Source organism: Homalodisca vitripennis, chromosome 3 (genome assembly GCF_021130785.1).
Source record: "Homalodisca vitripennis isolate AUS2020 chromosome 3, UT_GWSS_2.1, whole genome shotgun sequence".
NCBI lineage: Eukaryota > Metazoa > Arthropoda > Insecta > Hemiptera > Cicadellidae > Homalodisca > Homalodisca vitripennis.
Genome location: NC_060209.1, coordinates 118,845,192 through 118,867,477, shown reverse-complemented (window position 1 = coordinate 118,867,477; position 22,286 = coordinate 118,845,192). Strand labels below are relative to the sequence as shown.

The following is a 22,286-nucleotide window of genomic DNA, read 5'->3' as shown; positions in this document are numbered from 1 at the left end:
ATATCAGAAATTATTACAAGAACTGGCTTCACATTTTTACCTTAAATTTCAAAGTCTAATTTTTTTGCGCAGACTTTTAATACAGCTTCTTCACATTAATAAATTCTTGGCTGTAAGTGTATATATCAATTAATTGAAGAGAGTTGACTACCTTTAGCTCATCTTTTGAGTGGATTGTAACACTTCAAGTTTATATGTCTCTACTAAAATCTGCCATTAAAATGTACCTGCTGATTGCGATGACTTCTAGTTAACTGTAGCAGAGGCCAGAAGAAGATGTTTCAGGTTATATCCTCCAGTGGTTAACACTCCATATACAGTTTCAGATTGGAACTGGCTTTGTACAGCAAGTTGACGACCAGCTGAGTCGAGCTCCTTCACCTGATGAAATGACACCTTCTCTCCCTCAGGCAGGTCAGCACAAGCGGACTGTAACACTTACACCTAATATTTTCACCAAAGCTGCCTGGTTTGGTCCTTTGGTACATTTATGTTGTAATGTTTTTACATAGTGGTGTTGTGTACGATCGTGATATTCGTAGTAATTTTTTTATTATATTATATAATGTTTTAAAAATGGTGGCAGCTTTAAAAGATCAGTTTTTTATTGTTCTTATTAACAATATTTTAATATTAAATATCTTTAAATATTTTATTATAAACTAAAACGTAATAAAAACCCTCTGGGAGATAAGAAATAGCCCATGTAATAAAAAGTTGGTAATTTAGGTGTTTAAAAACATACATCTTAATAATCTGAAATCTTTTTACTTTATTTTATTGTCTATTCTTTTATACGAAATTTATACATTTTTTATTATTTAAATCAATAATAACGTTATACAATTGGCAATAACGTTTTCCTAAACTGGAAGTCTGGTATTGTTACTTCGCCTCTAATAAAAACATTTTTCATTTCATTTAATTATTTCACATTGAAAAAATTAGAAATATTTCTATATTATCTTTACAACACTGTTTTTCATACTTTTAGCACACTTATTGTTTTAAAATTAAAATATTACAAAACTGATTATAAAAAAAATCATTCTAAAATGAAAAAGTAGTATTTCTGATTTTGAGTGAATATCAATAAAAGCTACAAAATGCCAAGAAATTTATACTATTTTGTAGCTGTCAAGAAGACTAACATGTTATTTATTTCAATATTAATATTACTGCTTCATATAAATGAAATAAATAAAGAGAATAAAAAAAAAAATTGGACAAAAGCTAATAAACCTATTTTTATACAAAACATTTTAAGTTTCATAAAATAACCACATTTCTAAATACAGTGGAGTCCCGCTAATCCGAACATTCGGTTAATCCGATAACAATAATGCACAGATATAGGAACTAATTACCTAAAAAATAAAATGGGTGCATCATTTCATAAAAAAACTTTAAAAACGTAAACTTCCATTAAATATACGCGTACAGTATTTTACTAGGACTAATGTACGGTACAGAATAGTACATAAATAATGAAGTTTAAATACAGTACTAAACTGAAACTTATAGGTTAAATAAGAGTTAAATTAAGAAGTAAAATCAAACAAAAACTGAATCCACAGTACTGATATTATTGTTGAGTACAATATTAATTATTAAAAGGCATGAAATCTAATGCAAGGTCAAGCGCTGCTGCACCATCTGCATGTGTGCATCCTTTATCACAAAGGTTTTCGTAGTCCCTTCCTTCGCACACTCCATCGATTCTTGTGTATCTGCCGCAACTATGTCATGATCAGTTAGGAATTCAGAGCTCATACCATCTGCTGGCACCTGTTCATTGACATCTGTTTTAACTGCTTACTTGCAACCAGGAATTGCTTGAACTAGCTGTAACAGATTGTCGGTCATTTTCTATTTGGTTGTCTTAAAACTGAAGGGTAGGCCATAGTTTTGTCGAAAACTTTCTCAAAGTTTGGTCTATAATAGTTTCCCAAGAATCACCAGCCCAATAAACTGCTTGATGTTAGTTTGTTTTATTTTTTAACCAAAGAGACTGTCATCTTCAATTAGGGTTTGCAAAAATTGCTTACAGTATTTAATTTAAAGTGATTGCAACACTGTTAGGTCCATTGGCCGCAGTAAGGCTGTAACGTTAGGAGGTAATAATGATGCTTTAATTCTACTGCTAGATAGTTCTTCAGTATTTAGGTGTGATGGTGCATTGTAAATCAAGAGAATTGCATGTGGGGATAATTCATTGTCATTTACTGAATTTTTGGATACGGAGTACAAACTCATCATGAAACCATTGTTTAAACACCTGTCCTTTTATCCACACTTTATTCTGGTTTCTGTAAATAAACTGGCAATGACTTCATATTAAAGTTTTTATAAGGTCTACACTTAGCAGATATACCTATCAACATTAGTGGGAGCTTGTGATTACCAGTAGCATTAGAACGTGCCATTAATGATACTCGATATTTGCTCACTTTAAAGCCAGGAGCACAGGTTTCTTCTTTAGACACTAAACTCTTTGTAGGCAGTGCTCTAAAGTTGAGGCTGGTTTCATCAGCACTATAAATTTGCTGTGGAGAATAATTTCCTTCTGATAACAAAGTTTCAAATGTAATCATGTATTCTCTTGCTACATTGTGGTCAGAAGAAAGTTGTTCACCTGTAATTGTCAACTGTCATATTCCATGGCGCTTCTTCCATCGATCTACCCATCCAATACTAGCATAAAAAGATTCACTGCCATTCATTAATTCGTTCAATTGAATCGCCTTTTATTGAACAATAGACCCACCCAAAGGGATTCCTCTCTCTCTCTTTCCTGGGGAAACCGAACAAAAAGCACTTCATCCACTTTATTATACTGGGATTGCTTTGCTGTTTGTCTATTTTCAAGAATCTAGTCTGGCCAGAAGTAGCACAGTATTGTTCAAGCTTTGCACGGTTTTTCCACCAATCACAAATTGTAGCTTTGCCAACATTAAACTCTGTGGCCAATTTAGTCACACTTTCACCCTTATCTAAACACTTTAGGGCATCTAGCTTGTCTTTAAGGGTAACGGTGGTTTCTCATCATAACAATCAGCTCTCACACTTTTACTCTTACACTTGCGCAAATAATCACAACAGTGGAATCGATGTTAGCACTGAGACAAAGGACAACACACTGCCGACCACACCGCAATGTGCAGCTGTTCCAGAGTCAGTGTGTGTAATTTTGGTACACCAAAGGAGGGGGAGTACAGTCTGGTCCGTAGCAAGTGGACATATGCAATATACATTCACATTATATAACAGTAGAAATCTCACATTACAAAAGTGAACTACAGTGTAACGTACTAACTCTGCTTAGTATTCGCATTTTAACACATTTGTTACATGGAATACAGTACAACAGTCAGAAAAGGGATTTTAATAAACAATGCTGATAATTTTATAACAAAATAGATCCATTATCATGCTTAAAACCATGTTTTTCTGTCATTCTGGCTAATCCGAACAGTTGTGTATTCCAAACTCAGTTCGGTCCCAATTAATTTGGATAAGTGGGGCTCCACTGTAATGTTATTGGACTAGAATGGTTTTACTTAATAGATTTTTGACAATAAATTCTGATAATAACTAAGATTTCACTTTTTCTGATGTGAATATTTTGTGAGAATTTTTGCTCTTATCTATATTTTCTGTTTCAACCACAGACATGTTGACCCAATTCAGGCATCAGTTTTTCAGCTCTTTCAACCTCCTTACCCACACCAACAGTCATCCTCTACAGTAAGCTAGATCAACCCTTTTCCCTCTAATATTTCGAAATTTGTGGTTAGTGATGTGCCGCTCCTGGGTTACCCAGATTTTAGTGACATATTAGTTTTTGCTGTACCCAGTATAGGTTCTACTGACAGATATAAACCAACCAGAAGTTAAGCCTCCTAGGGTCACCACATGCTCATCATATAGTATTTAAAAAAGGTTTTCTGGAGTTTTAAAGTAAACTTAATCTGTTCTTTGAATAAATGTATCTATACAGTTCTTGAGATTGCCAGAGAGATAGCATAAATACGAAATAATATCTAACAGGTATTTGGAACTTCAATTACATAAAGATTTTAACTTGATATTAAACCACACAAGTGCATACACTTTCATAATGCATTCAGCCAGAGTTTTAAGGTTTTAATCCTTCATTTTTTTCCTATAAAATAGGACTGTAAATTAATGACATAAGCGTGTTTATACTTAAAAAGGTAATATGAGATGTTTGTATTAGTTGGTTGGCCAGAGGCTGTAACTGGCTGCTCTGAGCTGTTATCAGTGTTGCCAACCTCACCTCTGCATCATTCACTCAGTCTCAACAACTGTAGCCAGTAGCTGGCAGTCTCTCTACATGCCTCTTATTAATAGTCAACACTTCTCTTTACTTGTACATATCTCAACTTATTTTTGTCTGTATTAGTTGGTCGACCAGAGACTGTAACTGGCTGCTCTGAGCTGTTGTCAGTGATGCCAATCTCGCCTCTGCGCCGTTCTCTCAGTCTCGACAACTGTAGCCAGTAGCTGGCAGTCTCTCTACACGCCTCTTATTGCTAGTCAACACTTCTCTTTACTTGTACATATCTCACCTTATTTTTAAGTATAATTTAAACAATATTATTAGTACCTTAAGTTAAGTGGTAATCGTGTTCCATCCAATTTGCCTAAGCAATGCCTTCTTAAATGCAAATCACAGAAAACAGCAAATGTTGACTTAAACTCTATGTTTACAATTTTAATATTGTAAAAATGTTGCTGCATTTTAATGAAATTGCTTTAAGGTGTTTTGTTGAAATAAACTTAAGTAAGGTTTTTATACTTATAGATAAAATGTGTACATAATTTTAATTGTAATGATTGAAAAAAATAGCTTCACAAAATATTATACATGACAATGTAAAAACAAAATTTCATGTTAAATGAAATAAACAAAATATTTAAATTTTGGACTTTAGTCTGAAATGATTCAGCCAAAGAATAGGAAATGCACCTTAAAATGAATTGTGTTCTGTCAAGTTAGTTATACAATATAAAATGCCACATATTACATCATAATTAATACATTGACTATGATTGATGCAACAAACAAGTATTATGGTTGTCCACAGTAAGGTACATGTCTCGTACTGCAGTGAAAGTGTAAACATTATATTATATTACTAGATATATCAGAGTTTAACACATTCACTGTAGTGAATGCAATTAGCAAGTATTAGGGTTATCTTCAGGACGGTTCATGTCTTGTGCCACAGTAAGGGTGTTGATAAATGTAAAACTTAGTTATAATTAAAGACAGTTATTAGATAACTGAGTTGTACATAACTCAGTCATTATACCAATTTTGTATGCTTCATTTTTAAAGCAGTTTAACCATAGTTTCTTTTTTAATAACTTTCATATCAAGCTATCAGAATATTTTTGATGTGTTGGTTATTATGAAAAAAAGCCATTTGTATTATTTCTATGCCAACTGAATATGGCAGTTCTCTGATATTACTGTATCAATTAAAATTTTTGTACTGTTGAAATATATTATGAGATGAATGTTTTAAATTATATTTTACATGCTTTTAAATGTTGTAAATACTAAATAAATTAAAATATACATAGTAGTATATAAAATATTCTGTCCATATACTGTTTCAACAATGTGATCGTAAATTACCATGTTTGGTTTGTAATAACTTGAACATGTTTCTTAGATAGGAATAAAAAAAGTTGTCTGAAGATGGAAAGATAAATTGAGATACAGGCAGCAATAAGATTTCATTGTACACACCACACCGCTTTAAATCTCATTCAACCCTTATAGGGTTTGAGGCATTCATGTTACCTTCAGAGCATATATATATATATATATATATATATATATGCACGTATCTATCTCCTTCCTAAGCATTTAATATCACATGATACGAATAATAGACAGGGAGAGAGTTTGCCTCATTTGATTTTTTAAATTGCTACATTTTTATCATTTCTTTCTTTCCACCATATATAATTTTCTAAAATGTTATTAAAAACATTCACCACATAACATATTTCAATAGTACACAGTTGAAGTTGGTATGGTAATGGTAAATTTTGCCCTAAATATAGTCTTTAGCATGATTCGGAATGTGTGTTCTCTAATTTGACAGTTTTCAATGTGTCATTTACATAATTTGATAGGCAGTATTCGATTTAAAAAAGAATAAATGTATGGTAATTCACTGATATTTTTTTCTTCACACCTCTATATAACTTACATGCAGTTTTTAATCAAATATTTTTACTGTAACAATTTGAATGTAATAAATTACAAGTTTGTATGTTTACACCAGTTCTGATAGTTACTCAGCTGTTTAAGGTCATGTTTACAAACAAATCTTATAAAAATAGTATTAATATAACTCTCAATGCATTAAGAGAATTATTTTATTCTTATAAATCAAGACAGTTTTACTTAAATGCATCAAGTTTTACAGTGAGAAACTAGTTGTCTCAATATGTTTCTCTCAACTTTCAAAAGTAAAAAATATTCTTATGGAAACTGTTTCAAACACTATCATCCTAGGATTGTAACAGAAAGATAGGGTTACCTCACAGTGAATCATCTTGTATATAAAATAGTCAACTAGTGGCCAAAACTATAAATTAATCCAATGAATATGGGTATAGAAATTTGGCACCAAGAGGAAAAAATAAATGTTTCAAAGTGGCTTATTGTACCTGAATAATGCATAATGTCTGTTATTTCTTTCAAGAATAATTTAATTTAAACATAAATATTCTTTAAAAAAATGTTATTTGTGATTGTTATAGGAAAGAGGATGATATAATATAAGTTGGTACATGAGTCATTGAATAAAGATTCATATTTTACTATATGGAATACATCTTTTACTTTAAAGAACATAATAATTCTTGGAAATAATTGAAAATAATGTTTGTTCCCTTCAAATTTATTTATGAATTAAGAGTAATTGATAAAATAAATTCTTAATACGGTCTGTACAGTAAGTTTTTAATACATAGTCTTCTAATGCATTTTTTTCTATACATTTTCTTAGCTTACCTCTACATGCATTGAACATAAAATGAAAAAATGGAACTATGAGAAAACTTTAAGCTTAAAACTGAATGAGGTATACAAGAGTTGTACTATTGACATTAAAAATTTGTAAAGTAAACGAGGTCATGCCACCACAAACAATTTTGTTTTAGATCCCATAAAAAATTAAAGATCTATTGATTCACTTAATTGTTTATGGAACAATAATATATATTAATTATAGGCTTATCTGTTGTTTTAAGTAAATGTGTTGACCAGTCCTGATCATTTGTGTACTTGTGATTAAAGTTGTTACTAACTAAGCCGTGACCACAGGTCACTCTATGATTGTAGAACCAGGGTGAAAATATCACTGGTGATTGACCTTGACTCCATTATAATTATATATCTTATCTTAAGTGTGAAAGAACAAACATGGAATGTTAATTCAAACCACAGGTAAACATAATTATTTACAATTGTAACGATCAAAGGTAAATTTGGATGTAAGTACTGTACTGCCCTTTAGTTTATCTAAATTATGAAGTATTTGTTTATACTTTTAATAATTACTTAAAATTTAGGGCCTTTTCTACACACTTTACATTTTGAAAACATTCTGTCTAATGTGTCTCAAGATGTGAAGAGTGTATTAAGGATGGTAATTTCGGCCGTAATCTGAGCCATCCATAAGTGACAATGCACATGATTGGGTCATGTACATTGCCTGCAGGCGACTCTAATGCAAGATATAACTATTATAGATTAATATTGAAAATGTAATAATTAATACAAAGTGACTCAAGTAACACAAATTATACATTGTAAAATTTTAATTTCTTTTCGATTCTTTACTAATTGTTAAAGAAAATAATATTTCCAATGTGATGCATTGTTAAAGAGACAATTATTATTTATTATCTTATGCATTTTTAAAACAGGCACTTACCTTGCTCTATCATAAGATGTCCCCAAAAGCCAAACTATCTTAATTATTCAGGATGTAAATCATTATCTGGATTTATTTTATCAAAATTCTGTGGAACTGCCATTATTGTTATTATGACAGTGAATCTATATTTTCTACCCTTATTTTTTTATTTAAAAGACCAATTATCTGTGATTTATAGTGATATTGTTAAATATTTTCTTTTTTAAATCAGTTTCTGTTGTATTTATATATTTTTTACAGTATTACATATTTATTTAAGTGTGTCATATTTATATATATGTCAATAAGCAGTAACCATTTATCAAACACTGAAATATTATCACAATATATTGTCAAAATGTTATCACATCCATTAATAGTTAAATGATTAAATTTGAGTTCTACCTTGTCACTTGATGTTCTTTGTGCTCACTCTCAGCAACAATTCCTAAGCTTCCTAATTTACTGTTCAATTTATAACACATCCATTATTACATAATTATACTAGTAAACATCAATTTTCAATGTCTTATTTAAAATTTTATTAGAAATCTATTGAAAACTTTAAATAGTTTCTATATACAATATTTTGAGACTAATGATAACAGTCATTATTCATCGTTTTTAATTTAACCCTAGAACTGGCAATTGCCGTATATGCGGTTCATTTGGTCTTCCAGAATTGGCATCACCGCATACCTGTATGCGGTCCATTTGCACTGTTTTGTTTTCAAGACTCGTGAACATAGTTATTAACCAATCACGTTTTATCTCATACCAATATAAAGAAGAAGAATCAATCTACATATTGAAACCGGTTTTGTTGGTCTTTGCTTTTATGTTGCATTCTTTTTGTACATTGCAAAATGTTATTACGCCCCGCACTAGTCTATCGGTAGACAGCTAACGACAACTGTAGCACTTGTTACATAACGTTTGTTTCATCATATTAATTTTGATGAGTCGTTGCCGCATACTTTGTACAGGTTATGTTTGTTTTGTTTTATATTTCATTATTAAACTGTTTAGTTAGATTCTGAATCATGATGATCAGATCAGTGGAAGACCTTCAATTGTGACTGATGAACTTGTGAAAAAATTGAGATTGCGGTCCTTGACGATTGCAGATTGACGTTTCCGCAAATCTCTGGATCCATAAACAATCACAGAAACTCTCGGATATCGGAAATTGTCTGCGAGGTGGGTCCCAAAACAACTGACAGAACAGCACAAGTTGAATCGAGTGCAGAGCACCAAAGAGTTTTTGGAACGCTACGAACTTGAAGGCGATGATTTTCTTTACTCTATTGTTATTAGAGACGAACTTGGGTTGCCCACTACACTATGACACTAAGAGGCAGTCTAAACAGTTTTCACCTCATTATAAATTTCAACCGGATCTTTTCCCTTCACAACGAGGTAGCGAATGACGGCGTGAATTTCGCACTTGGTGGGAGATACTTAAAAAGTTAAACAACATTTTTTGAAAGTAAAACAAAATTTGTTGTGTTTTTTTTTTCTAATTTCTTTAGGCATATTTAGATTCTGTAATTGTTTCTGAAAAAAAAAAATGTATAATGTATGTTACATTTGGAGTAAGTTAATTGGTATAAATACTTGTCTAAAAAACCCATTACATATCAATCTAAAATACTGTGGCATTTCAGAAACAACCATATCCAGTTCTAGGGTTAAGACTACATACCAACTTTCTTGCTCATGATTACAGAATATTGTCATTGATAGTTTGAAACTTATATTAATGTAGTAAAATAACGTGACCAGTTCTATAAAATGAAATGTTATCCATTCCAGAGAGAGCTGTTTCATTTGCATTTATAAAGTCTAGCATCTAGTAGAATAATGAACATCCAACTGAAGTGACTAGAAACTATTCTACTGAATTAAACAATTATAAGACAGGAAATGATTACAAACTAAGAAATGTTATCTTATAAAATATTAGATATGATAGATAATAGTACTGTATAGGATAAAGTATTAGAGAAGGTGTATAGGAGTGCCAACTCACACTAGATCTATGACTCACCTTCACTTCATAAATATACACACAGAATGGTTCAGTATACAGTTTTGGGCCAGTGTAGCAGAACTTGCCTTTTAACCCTCCCAGTGCACTGTGCTGGAATTCTGGCAAATTAAATGAGTGTGTGTAGCACCCATGCCAGAATTTCAGCGAATAAAACATGTGCACAAAAGAACAACTGCTGAATGAGCTGGAGATATCTGATAAAACTGATTTAAATAGGGTTTGAAAGGCTGTAAATGAACGAGTATTTTGAGACCCAATACAATAATTTCTTATTAGTATGTTGGCAACACTGACCCAAAACTTTCTCCCCACTTGTATCTGTCAGTGATCAGTCTCAAGCGGGTTGCCTTTGTTTACTGTGTTAATGTGTTTGTTTGTTTTAATGCAATGGCGGAAGATATTTATGGCCAACAAGTGATTTAAGGGAATTGATTCACGAAGAAGATGGGGACATTGATAGTGATATAGAAGATGAAGAATTGCCAGGCAGTGTATCACTTCATGACTATACTCATCGGGCAGTGGTGAGGAGTATGAATCAGACCTAGACTTTTGTTTATCTGACTCAGATGATTCAGAAAACGGAGGTAGGCCTAATACCAATCAGGGCAATACATCTACAGAAATACCATTACTACCTACATAAACAAGTATATGGGTTAGGGCTTACCCAACCGAACCAGAATGCAATGTTGGAAATAGGTTACAAGTTAAGACAGCCAGGAGTGAAAAATGTGCCACCATAAAATGGTATACCTATTGAGTATTTTTACTTATTTTTTAATAATGGTGTATGGAATTATATACTCAGACACACTAATTACTATGCCCAGAACAAAATTAAAACTAAGAGAAATTAAGGAACAATGCCAACACATTATAGATCTACAAAGTGGGTTGACATAAAAAAACGTTATGCTTGTATTTTGAGTATGGGTTTGATCAGATAAAAAATCTACAAGCCAATTGGAACACAAGTGCCTCACAATCTTTTTTCCATTAAGTAAAGTCTTACAACAAATTCATGTCAATAAACTCTAACCTACATCTGACAACGGCACCAACTCTCCGTCGTGAAAAACTCAACAGTTATGATCCCTGAGTAAAAATTAGGTTTTTATTAGACCATCTAAATAGAACATTCAAAGCATACTTTAATTTTGAGCAAAGATGTTTGTATTAATGAATCTGTAGTGGGCATGAAAAAACCGTCATGTTTATACAATATATGCTCAATAAAAATCATGTCCACTACAGAATAAAAAATTTGAAAATGTGGTAGGAAAACCAATTTCATCTTACATTTTGAGCTTTATAGCAGGTAGTTATATTTTTAAAGGAAACCCGGCACCTTTTACTGAAAAAGTTATACTAGAAATTATGCAAAAATCAGGTTTGTTGAATAAGGGTCACCACTTATCCACAGATACCTTTTACATAAAAATCCCACTTGCTGAGAAGCTTCTGAACCTTTAAACTTTTATTACTGATAAAAAAAAGATAAAAGCAAAAAGGTGTCAAACCAGTTGTAATATAATTAAAAACAAGCTATGGGAGGAGTGGACAACTCTGACAAGCCTATTTATCACTTATCTTGTAGACGTCCTACCCAAAAGTACTGAAAGAAACTTGTTATAAATTTTGTCAATATGGCCCTATTCAGTGCCTTTATTTTGTATGCAAACAACAGTGACCGACCAATGGATAAGAATTTAACTGTAGACACTGGCAGAAAATGATACTGTTCTACCAATACCACAACCCGGTCCAGCAGGTGATTCACTTCTCACAAGCTTACATACTTACCCAACAAGAATGATCGAGTTTGTGTTGTTTGCAACAAGAAAAGCACATATTGGTGCACATGTTGCAATTGTGGCATCCACAAACATTGTTACTCTGGATCACTTTTAGAGGCCTTCTGCAAAAGAGAGGAAAAGGAAGAGCCTCATCCAGCAGCTCTCTGGACTAGGATTTTTCTATATGGTATATAGAAAAATATGGTATGGATTTTTCTAAATGGTATGGTATATGGTGGTGTATGGTATATTGTAAATTTGTGAACCTCCCTTTTCTACATTATTTTTTAACATAATTGCTAATTTGGATTTTTAATAACAATAAATAAGTAATGTTTATCTAAGTAAAAGGTTTAATGAAATATTTTTTACTTCTTGATTTATAGGCTCTTAGTTTCAACATATACTTTTGGTGAGTACATTATTCTTGTATTCTCTTACTACAAATGTATTACTGAGTACAGTGATATGCTGTAGTGTATAATTATTTCCATATTTGTATTTTTTTGCAATTTTTATCTTAATGTCTGCAAAACGGTAAAATAATGCTGGCTGGACATTCAAGATGGTTTATATGGACAGCTGGAAGGGTTAATCATAATGAATACGTGTTTTTACATATGGGAATGTGTTATTAAATTTTTGAAACCCATAAATTGAGGCCATTATGCGCCTGATGATGGCATGTAGTTGGTGGTAAATATGTCTACTGAAGAAAATCTCATAACACTTAAAGGCTAATACTATTATTGAGGATATTAAATTCAAAAATTGTATCAGCCACAAAAAATATAAAACACAAGTCTCATTAGAACCTTTGAATGTATTAGTTACACAGGAAAAAATCATTATATGGACAAGGTGTACTTAAGTCTGGGGGATTAGTTCAGTTATTTTTGAAGCCCAAAACACTATGGCTACACCAAAACTACCACATGCATGTTCGATCACCTTCCATAATGTTATAAGTTGTCTAGAAAAAAGGAGCCCTCTCTGTTAATAGTTGATAGTCTTTCACCGTCAAAAGCGATGTACTTGGAAAAAGGACAACAGTTGCGATTCTAATGAGTAGACCTAAACAGAGACATCAATTCATCACTTGCTACGCCAACTGAAGAGTGAAAGAGACAAGTTCACTTCATGGCAGCCACAGTTTCACCTGTCACACCACAGAAAGCTTCCAATTGCTCACCTTGTTGTGCCTCAATTTAAAGTATTTAATAAAGCATCTATTGTATAACTAGTACAATCAAAGCTAGAACACAGTTCAGTGTATACAAAGAGTGGCACTTCAACTGAAAAAACAAAAATGAACATTAATAATAAATAACAATTTAGACCTATAAACATTACAATTATTACAGAGATGGTGGTGATCAAACATGTACCCTTATCCCAAAAATATTTTGCCAACAGCAGAAAAACAACACTTGGTGAATGGTGGAAGGAGAAGTTCTACCAAATCAAATTGTAACATGAAACCTTTCTTTGTGATAAATTGTTGGAAAGAGAACCAACAATCAATAGTGTTATGAAATCTCTCTATTTGTGTTCTAAATAAGAAACATATCCAACACGAACTTTAGTTCTTGAACCTTCGTATAAAATGCATTAGACAGTTAACTGGATGTCATAAAACAGCTGTGCTCTTGGCTGCCTGTTATTTATCTGAGACTGGTTGTCATAGGAACCGAATGTCATTTTTGCACTGTACTCTGGCACGTTTGTTGGCTTTTCCATGTGGGAAGGATGACAATGTGATTCTTGAGATCTGTGTACAAGCTCTGTTCCTATGTCGAATTGCATGTTGTATGTTACATCTGATCATAGTTAACAGCTATAGGATAAGTTTAATTGAGATTTCAAATTATTGTCTTTAATATTATTTTTAGTGAATTGGAAAATCTATGTTTTGTTTCCTTACACTTATTTACAAAAATATAAAGTCTTAACTATGACTTTTTTAGTATTACAGGTGCTTCTCAGAGAAAAATACAGAAGAAGCACTCACTCATTGTGAATTTAAACCACCAGCAAAGATGAAAGTCAAGTTTAGATCTCCTTTGAAGGTTAAAAATACTTACTAGAAGTTTCTGCAGTATTTTTGTTTCAAAATTGCTTGCAATGATCAAGAATTGTTACCATACGTTCACTTTTTCAAATAACGTGGTCAGCCGTGGTGTTGTATAAACAAACATTTTGACCTTCTGTGGAATTGTTAAATGATTCAAATTAAGTAATGGTTTTTTATTCTCTGAAATGGTTTGTAAAGAAAAGTTCTATATTTATATAGAAATTTATGTTAGGTTTTAAAACTTCATTTATTACAATTGTATCATAAAATATGTAAGAAAAACCATGTATATAAGAAAAAACTTCTGTGTATAGTTTCATAGTTAAATAAAAATATTTTGTGCACTAAATTTAATACAATATTTTCTATCACAAAAGATGACATGAGATGGTGCAAAGCAGCAGTATCAATCCAATCTAATTTTAAATACAATAAAACACTGGTTATTGGAGCTTCGAGTATTGGAAATGACATGACTTCTCATTGTGAAAACAGTTTCAATAACCTTGAATCGATAAGTTATAGATAGAACAAATAATTTGGGCAAGTGGCAATTCCAATTATATTGACAGCACTCAAATGATTTAGTGCAGGGCTGTCAATGGAGGACAACACTTTGCCACTGAGCCGATGATTGCAAATAAGAGCAATAAAAAACACTTCTTAATAAAATCCGAGCTTCCACTAGGTACATACCCAGACATAACTATACCATCAGTACTGTCACCTTCCTTCTATCTCTACATGGCCTCCACACTGCCGCTAACACCCTTTCCACATCTTATCTTGGAATGTCAGTGCCGCACTTGCCAACCTTATCAACAACCTCTGATTTTTATAAGAATAAATGAGTTTATATTCTGTTGATTGTAAATCTTCTGTAAAATATTATTCTTGTTCTGTACATATTATGAAATAGTACATATATAAAAGTAATGTTATAGATTGAGTATACATCATAAATGTATATACAGGGTGAATTTAAGTTAGTGTCGAAAAATTTTTTGGGTGATACTACTCAGTATTATAGACCAAAATATGATAATAAAAAATCCCTATCCCATCTATATTTTAACTACGACCAATTTCGCTATTTTGTTAAAAAATCATGTTTTGTTTCAATAAAACTCAATTTGCTCCCTTATTTTTAATGTTTTTTTTAATTCTGAATCCATTTTTGAAATCTAAACAAAATTTTACATGGGAATAATGCAGAAAAAATGTCTTGAAAATAAGTTTGATACAAAAAAATTGTTAATAAATCAAATTCTTAATATTTCGGCAAAAACATTAAACAGATATTAGCCTCGAGGAATTAAAGGAAGTTAATTCTGAAGAGAGGCCAATACCACAAAAAACTTGCCCATTTTGTGGGCTTTAAAATGACATAATGCAACGTTACTTTTATTTTCATCTTCTACTGGTTATTAAAGAATCAGTATTGGAAAACAAGGTCTACTTAAAATATCACGGTGCCAAATAACCAGTCAAAATTATGTTTAAACTGAAATGAGGAGGAGCACCGTCCTGTTGGAAAACTATGTTGTCCCTCTGATTGTGGTCCATATCAAGTCCATCCAGAAGTGTGGGCAAGGTGTGCTGTAAAAAGTTTCACAGGCAGCGTAATGAGGTAGGTTCTGTTCTTCGAGATGTTGGCTTAGATGAACGAGTTCTAGATTTAGTTCAAGAAAATCCTGAGGTCAGCAGCCGACAACATGCCAGAGAAGTTGGTGTTTCTCAGAGTAAAGTGTTAGGAATCTTACACGAAAATAACTTCCACCCCTTCACTTTACAAAGGTTCAAGCATTAGAACCAAATGACTTTGGTCCAAGAGTAGAGTTCTGTCGCTGGCTGCTCAATAGTGATATTGAACAATATAATTTTTTAAGAAAAATTTTGTACACCGATGAGTCTACCTTCACTAGGGCTGGTGTTTTTAACACGCATAACATGCACCATTGGACCGAACAAAATCCCAGGGCTTCAAGAGAAAGTTCCTTTCAAAGACGTTTTCATCTCAACGTATGGGCAGAAGTCATCGGAAACCATCTTGTGGGTCCCCACATTTTTCAAGGAACCTTAAATAGTGGAGTTTACTTGGACTTTTTACAGCATACCTTTCCTAAACTTCTGGATGGACTTGATATGGACCACAATCAGAGGGACAACATAGTTTTCCAACAGGACGGTGCTCCTCCTCATTTCAGCAATGAAGTGTGTCAGTGGTTAACGGACAATTACCCGACATGGATAGTTCGCGCTGGACTGTAGCTTGGCCGGCCAGATCTCCTGACCTATCTCCTATGGACTTCTTTGTTTGGGGGACTATGAAACAGGAAGTTTGCTCGACCACTGTAAACTCTGAGGAAGACTTAAGAAACCGGATTGAGTTAGCTGCCCAAATAGTGTGTAACAAGTTATCTTTGTACGTGACGGTTAGGGCCATGAGGAAGCGTGCGAGAGCGTGCATTAGAAACGGAGGCAGGCAATTTGAAAACAATTTGTAGATTACTTACTTTTATAATATTATTCTTTTCTGTAACTTTTCTTTATGTGTTTATCCTATGTTTGATTTATTATTGAATTAAACACAATTTTGACTGGTTATTTGGCACCGTGATATTTTAAGTAGACCTTGTTATCCAATACTGATTCTTAAATAACCAGTAGAAGATGAACATAAAAGTAACGTTGCATTATGTCATTTTAAAGCCCACAAAATGGGCAAGTTTTTTGTGGTATTGGCCTCTCTTCAAAATTAACTTCCTTTAATTCCTCGGGTCTAATATCTTTTTAATGTTTTTGCCGAAAACTTAAGAATATGATTTATTAGCAATTTGTTTGTATCAAACTTATTTTCAAGACAGTTTTTCTCCATTATTGCCATGTAAAATTTTGTGTAGATTTCAAAATTGGATTCAGAATTAAAAAAACATTAAAAATGATGGAGGAAATTGAGTTTTATTGAAACAAAACACGATTATTTAACAAAATAGCGAAATTGGTCGTAGTTAAAAGATAGATGGGATAGGGATTTTTTATTATCATATTTTGGTCTATAATACTGAGTAGTATCACCCAGAAAATTTTTCGACACTAACTTAAATTCACCCTGTATATATATATATATTTCCCGGAAGTTCTTTCCATGAACATAATCTTGTATTATTGGAAATTAAAATATAAATAAAATATTTTGGTTATCTGACACAAATTTAGCCGTATTATTTCCAATAATTGATAATTTGATAAGTGTTTCTGAATGGAAACCCACAAACACAAAATCCAGTAATCTTAAAATTGTTATATTATACCTTTTTATATCCGTAAATTAATATCAAAGAATAATTATATTGCCATTTATATTGCCAAAATACTAAATAGAAATTTACAATATAAAATATTAATTTTATAATACTTATTATTCCTTTACTCCTTGAATACTCCTTTAGTTTTCAAAGTTTGCATCAATGATATTAACGAGTTTGCTTTGGTTGATTATGAGGGTAGTTTGCATGAGTCCAAGGCTCTTATTGTCACTAGTTAATGAAGAATCTAAACATACTCTTTCCCATGCCATTAACTGTAACCCTAAAATTAATATTCCTACTGCTGCTCCATAATTGTATTACCTTCACCCTGCTCAAACACAACTGTTGGTTCTTCAAACAGCCCATTTGCTGAATGGTTTGTGAGCACACATCAGTGAGCCTGTGCTCCTGTCTAATGGACTACTTTCACAATAATTCCTATGTGTTGCTATCTTGGAGAGCCCAAGTTCTAGCCCATCTGCTGAATGGTTTATGAGCACACATCAGTGAGCCTGTGCTCCTGTCTAATGGACTACTTTCACAATTCCTAGGTGTTGCTATCTTGGAGAGCCCAAGTTCTAGCCCATCTGCTGAATGGTTTATGAGCACACATCAGTGAGCCTGTGCTCCTGTCTAATGGACTACTTTCACAATTCCTAGGTGTTGCTATCTTGGAGAGCCCAAGTTCTAGCCCATCTGCTGAATGGTTTATGAGCACACATCAGTGAGCCTGTGCTCCTGTCTAATGGACTACTTTCACAATAATTCCTATGTGTTGCTATCTTGGAGAGCCCAAGTTCTAGCCCATCTGCTGAATGGTTTATGAGCACACATCAGTGAGCCTGTGCTCCTGTCTAATGGACTACTTTCACAATTCCTAGGTGTTGCTATCTTGGAGAGCCCAAGTTCTAGCCCATCTGCTGAATGGTTTATGAGCACACATCAGTGAGCCTGTGCTCCTGTCTAATGGACTACTTTCACAATTCCTAGGTGTTGCTATCTTGGAGAGCCCAAGTTCTAGCCCATCTGCTGAATGGTTTATGAGCACACATCAGTGAGCCTGTGCTCCTGTCTAATGGACTACTTTCACAATAATTCCTATGTGTTGCTATCTTGGAGAGCCCAAGTTCTAGCCCATCTGCTGAATGGTTTATGAGCACACATCAGTGAGCCTGTGCTCCTGTCTAATGGACTACTTTCACAATTCCTAGGTGTTGCTATCTTGGAGAGCCCAAGTTCTAGCCCATCTGCTGAATGGTTTATGAGCACACATCAGTGAGCCTGTGCTCCTGTCTAATGGACTACTTTCACAATAATTCCTATGTGTTGCTATCTTGGAGAGCCCAAGTTCTAGCCCATCTGCTGAATGGTTTATGAGCACACATCAGTGAGCCTGTGCTCCTGTCTAATGGACTACTTTCACAATAATTCCTATGTGTTGCTATCTTGGAGAGCCCAAGTTCTAGCCCATTCGCTGAATGGTTTATGAGCACACATCAGTGAGCCTGTGCTCCTGTCTAATGGACTACTTTCACAATAATTCCTATGTGTTGCTATCTTGGAGAGCCTAAGTTCTAGCCCATTCGCTGAATGGTTTGTGAGCACACATCAGTGAGCCTGTGCTCCTGTCTAATGGACTACTTTCACAATAATTCCTATGTGTTGCTATCTTGGAGAGCCTAAGTTCTAGTCCATCTGCTGAATGGTTTGTGAGCACACATCAGTGAGCCTGTGCTCCTGTCTAATGGACTACTTTCACAATTCCTATGTGTTGCTATCTTGGAGAGCCCAAGTCTCATAACTGAGCGCTATAGGAAAATCACCAATTTTTGTTTCTCTGATTGCTCAGACCTTATTACTCGAGTCCTCAGGCTTAAAATTTGTCCCTGACACTTCAGTCTAATGTATTACAGTGATAGTTAGTACAATTATATAACTTAAATATTTAAAAAATAAGAATATTTCATGGTTTTCTATTGAGTATATGGATGTTTTAGATCTGATTTGAACTACTTTTGAGTATGTGTTAAATGTAGGTAAAGAAAAGGCAGTAGTTTTTTACCTATTTATTAAAGTTCTTTTACATCAATATGCACAGTTTAAAAATTAAACAATTAATGTTTATAAAATATGTACTTCTCAACATAAATAATAAAATATCAAATACAAACTGAGCTAATGAAAATACCTACCAAGCAATTTAATATGATAATATAAGATAAATGCATGTTTGTTCATTCCCTGTATAAGCATTTAAAAAATAAAATGTCATTAAGTAAGCTATAACACCACTATTGTTTAATTATAAGTAAGTACAGAGGCAAGAGGATTTTCTTTACATAAAAATTATCTCATAATAAAATCCTTGGATAATTTTGAGGGAAAATTAAATATTAAATTAATTAGAAAAAAAACTTATCAACCCGAATGTTTGAGGAGATATCAATATAAAAAGGCACCTCTTCCAGCATGATCTACACATTATATACAAACATTTATTAAAGGCAAGTTGGCAGTCAAATATTGTTCGATAATACTATTTCATATTTTATATATATATAAAAACAGTGCTAGATTTAAGGCTGAAATCAGGATTCAGGATTATGAGGACGGTTTATGTAATGAAATACATTTTCATGGTGTTCATCAATTTCCATTGACACATTATTACCTTTAAAACATGTTTGTTTAAGCCTAAAACACAAAGACATTAATAAAAAATGCCTGCACGAAGATTTGCTCTAATTTACAACTCATTAATGACAAGCTAAAGGTGGCATGTCACTAGCATGTTATGAGAATTGTTTGTGTGTAATCATTGTAAACACATTTTTCAACACAAATAAAATTAAACTGGGTATACTAAAAACTGAACAAAGCTCCAATTCATTCTATAATTAAAGATATTTCACATTATTACTTATATCAATATTAAGACAACTTGAAAATAAATCTCATACAATACATAACATTGGTAAAAAATCATTTTCGCTACAATACAGCATAGACAGAAGTATCTCCTTCTTCTGCTGCTTAGTATACAAATACAAGCACTGGTTTCTTTACTTTGCCTGCCACAGCCCAGGTTCAACCATAGTTTCTGTCTATTATTTGCAATCAAGCACTCCAAGACCAGACTGCAAATAACAGGTTACAACATGATGACACCTATACTAGTCATCATGGTTTTGCAATAAGAGCTGACACTATAATAGGATTTCTTCATACAAATTTTCCTGCTGTACAGAAGCTGTTTTACTGTAATACTGTACAGTACATTTAACTTGTAACTAAGTATGGCATTATTTGCAAGTGACACCAATTATTATTAAGTGTCTGCTTGGTTTAAACATTCCACAATCACACATTAGTTAATTACTGAGCAAATTAGTATCACTCACATTTGAGAATTAATCATTTAAATTAAGAAAGCTTTAAAGAGCCTAACAATGAATTCATTCAAATGTGGATCGTGAATGAATAGTAAACACAATTGGAAATAGTTTCCTATAAGAGTAAACAACAATGTTGCAAGTGGCGTTCTCACAATTACAGACTTTAACGATTGAAACAAACCACCAAGTACCTCAGCATAATACATTCATTGAATAAAAAATACTGACATTTCTTTTGATATCGAAGACATCTTACTTGCCTTGATCACTACTTCACCCATTAACATTGATTATATATAAATACACATAAATAAACTGTTTCATAAAAGCTCTAGTATTTATGCATGGAATGTTGAATATACTTGATTGCAATATTGAGATGAAGGCTTCAAACAGGAGATGACGCTTGAGCAGTCTCAGTTTCAATCAGCTTGTTGTGCACATGTTCCAAATTCTGCATAAAAGACAAAACCAAATTAAAATGAAAAAAAAAAATACGGAACTAATAATACTGTTTGGTATAACGAATTTAATATACCAATAACTCATAAATCAATATAATATGATTGGGGTAATATCGATTCACCACAAAATAACAAATGACAGTCCTTCAATAAAAAATAAATTTATGCTAGTTGAAATTGGATATTATTGATGACATGATATTTCTAAACATAGTTGTTTAAAATTCATTTGTGATGTATCTTTCAAAAAGATTACATACTGTGGCTGTGTGCGCAGGCAATGATTCTGTAGACAGTATAAATTGTGATAATATTTTCGACATAGTAGGCCTAATCAAATAGATAGAGTAAATACAGGGTATTTATGAAAAGTTAGTTTAGTGTCTGTCTGTACATATGTATATATTTTTTTTCATTTCAGAAACCATTAGAGATAAATATCTCAAATTTGGTACAATTATTTTTCTTGCAGTCTCATATCAAGAAAAGAAACTAATATATTATCATATCGAATTGATGAATGGCAAAGTTGTCGGTTTTTACAGGTTTATGACATCAAACAATTGAACGTGAATTACAACAGTTAAAAGCTTATATCTACATTACTTAATAGTCAATTTTTATGTTTTTGCCGTCAAAATGTTTGTAATTAAATCTAGCAACTTTTACTATATTACAAAAATGTCATAATTTTATTGGTTTTTACAATAATAACATTTAAAAACTGTACCAAATTTGAGTTTTTATCTCTATTTGTTTTTTTAATTAAAAAATTAAAACTAAAAAAACGTACATACAAAACAGAGGGTAAAGAAAGCTTTCCTGACCTATGTTTATTTATATTACATTTTTTGTTTGTCTTAACAAGAAGAACGAATTCCCAAAATATCCAGAGAGTTCATAAACATCTTCTATAGTACTCTTAAGGTAATGTAACATGCTAGACACCCCAATCTAAGGGTGTCAAATTCCAGGTCGGAACAGTTTTTTTGGTGAATCGAATATATTTCACGTTACATTGTTGAATAAAATAAAAAATGTATTAATTTACATAAAAATTAACATAATACCACTGCAACGTTGATGTTGATGTTGTCAGATGATGTCATGCTTGATTAATAGTGGTGGAACTAATAATGTAGAATTCACTACTATCTATGTAGTAATTGCTAAATATAATCCAATTTTTAAGTACACTGATTTGACATCTAAAGTTCTATGAT

The 22,286-nt window shown here is 32.5% G+C and overlaps 2 protein-coding genes across 12 annotated transcripts in view; one reads left to right on the top strand and one right to left on the bottom strand.

Moving 5' to 3' along the window:
• The window catches only part of LOC124357411 (protein goliath-like), a 102,669-nt gene extending 94,290 nt beyond the window's left edge, over positions 1–8,379 (top strand). For 8 of the 9 annotated variants that reach the window (XM_046809194.1, XM_046809191.1, XM_046809186.1 and 5 more), the window contains 2 exons: positions 321–414; positions 4,427–8,379. In XM_046809194.1, coding sequence (XP_046665150.1) covers positions 321–414; positions 4,427–4,527 — 195 coding nt within the window. In that variant the 3' untranslated portion in view covers positions 4,528–8,379. The remainder of the gene's footprint in view (positions 1–320; positions 415–4,426) is intronic. The other variant, XM_046809195.1, reaches the window with a different exon arrangement.
• Positions 8,380–19,255: 10,876 nt separating this feature from the next.
• The window catches only part of LOC124357409 (glucosamine-6-phosphate isomerase), a 31,640-nt gene continuing 28,609 nt past the window's right edge, over positions 19,256–22,286 (bottom strand). For all 3 annotated transcript variants that reach the window (XM_046809184.1, XM_046809185.1, XM_046809183.1), the window contains one exon: positions 19,256–21,053. In XM_046809184.1, coding sequence (XP_046665140.1) covers position 21,053 — 1 coding nt within the window. In that variant the 3' untranslated portion in view covers positions 19,256–21,052. The remainder of the gene's footprint in view (positions 21,054–22,286) is intronic.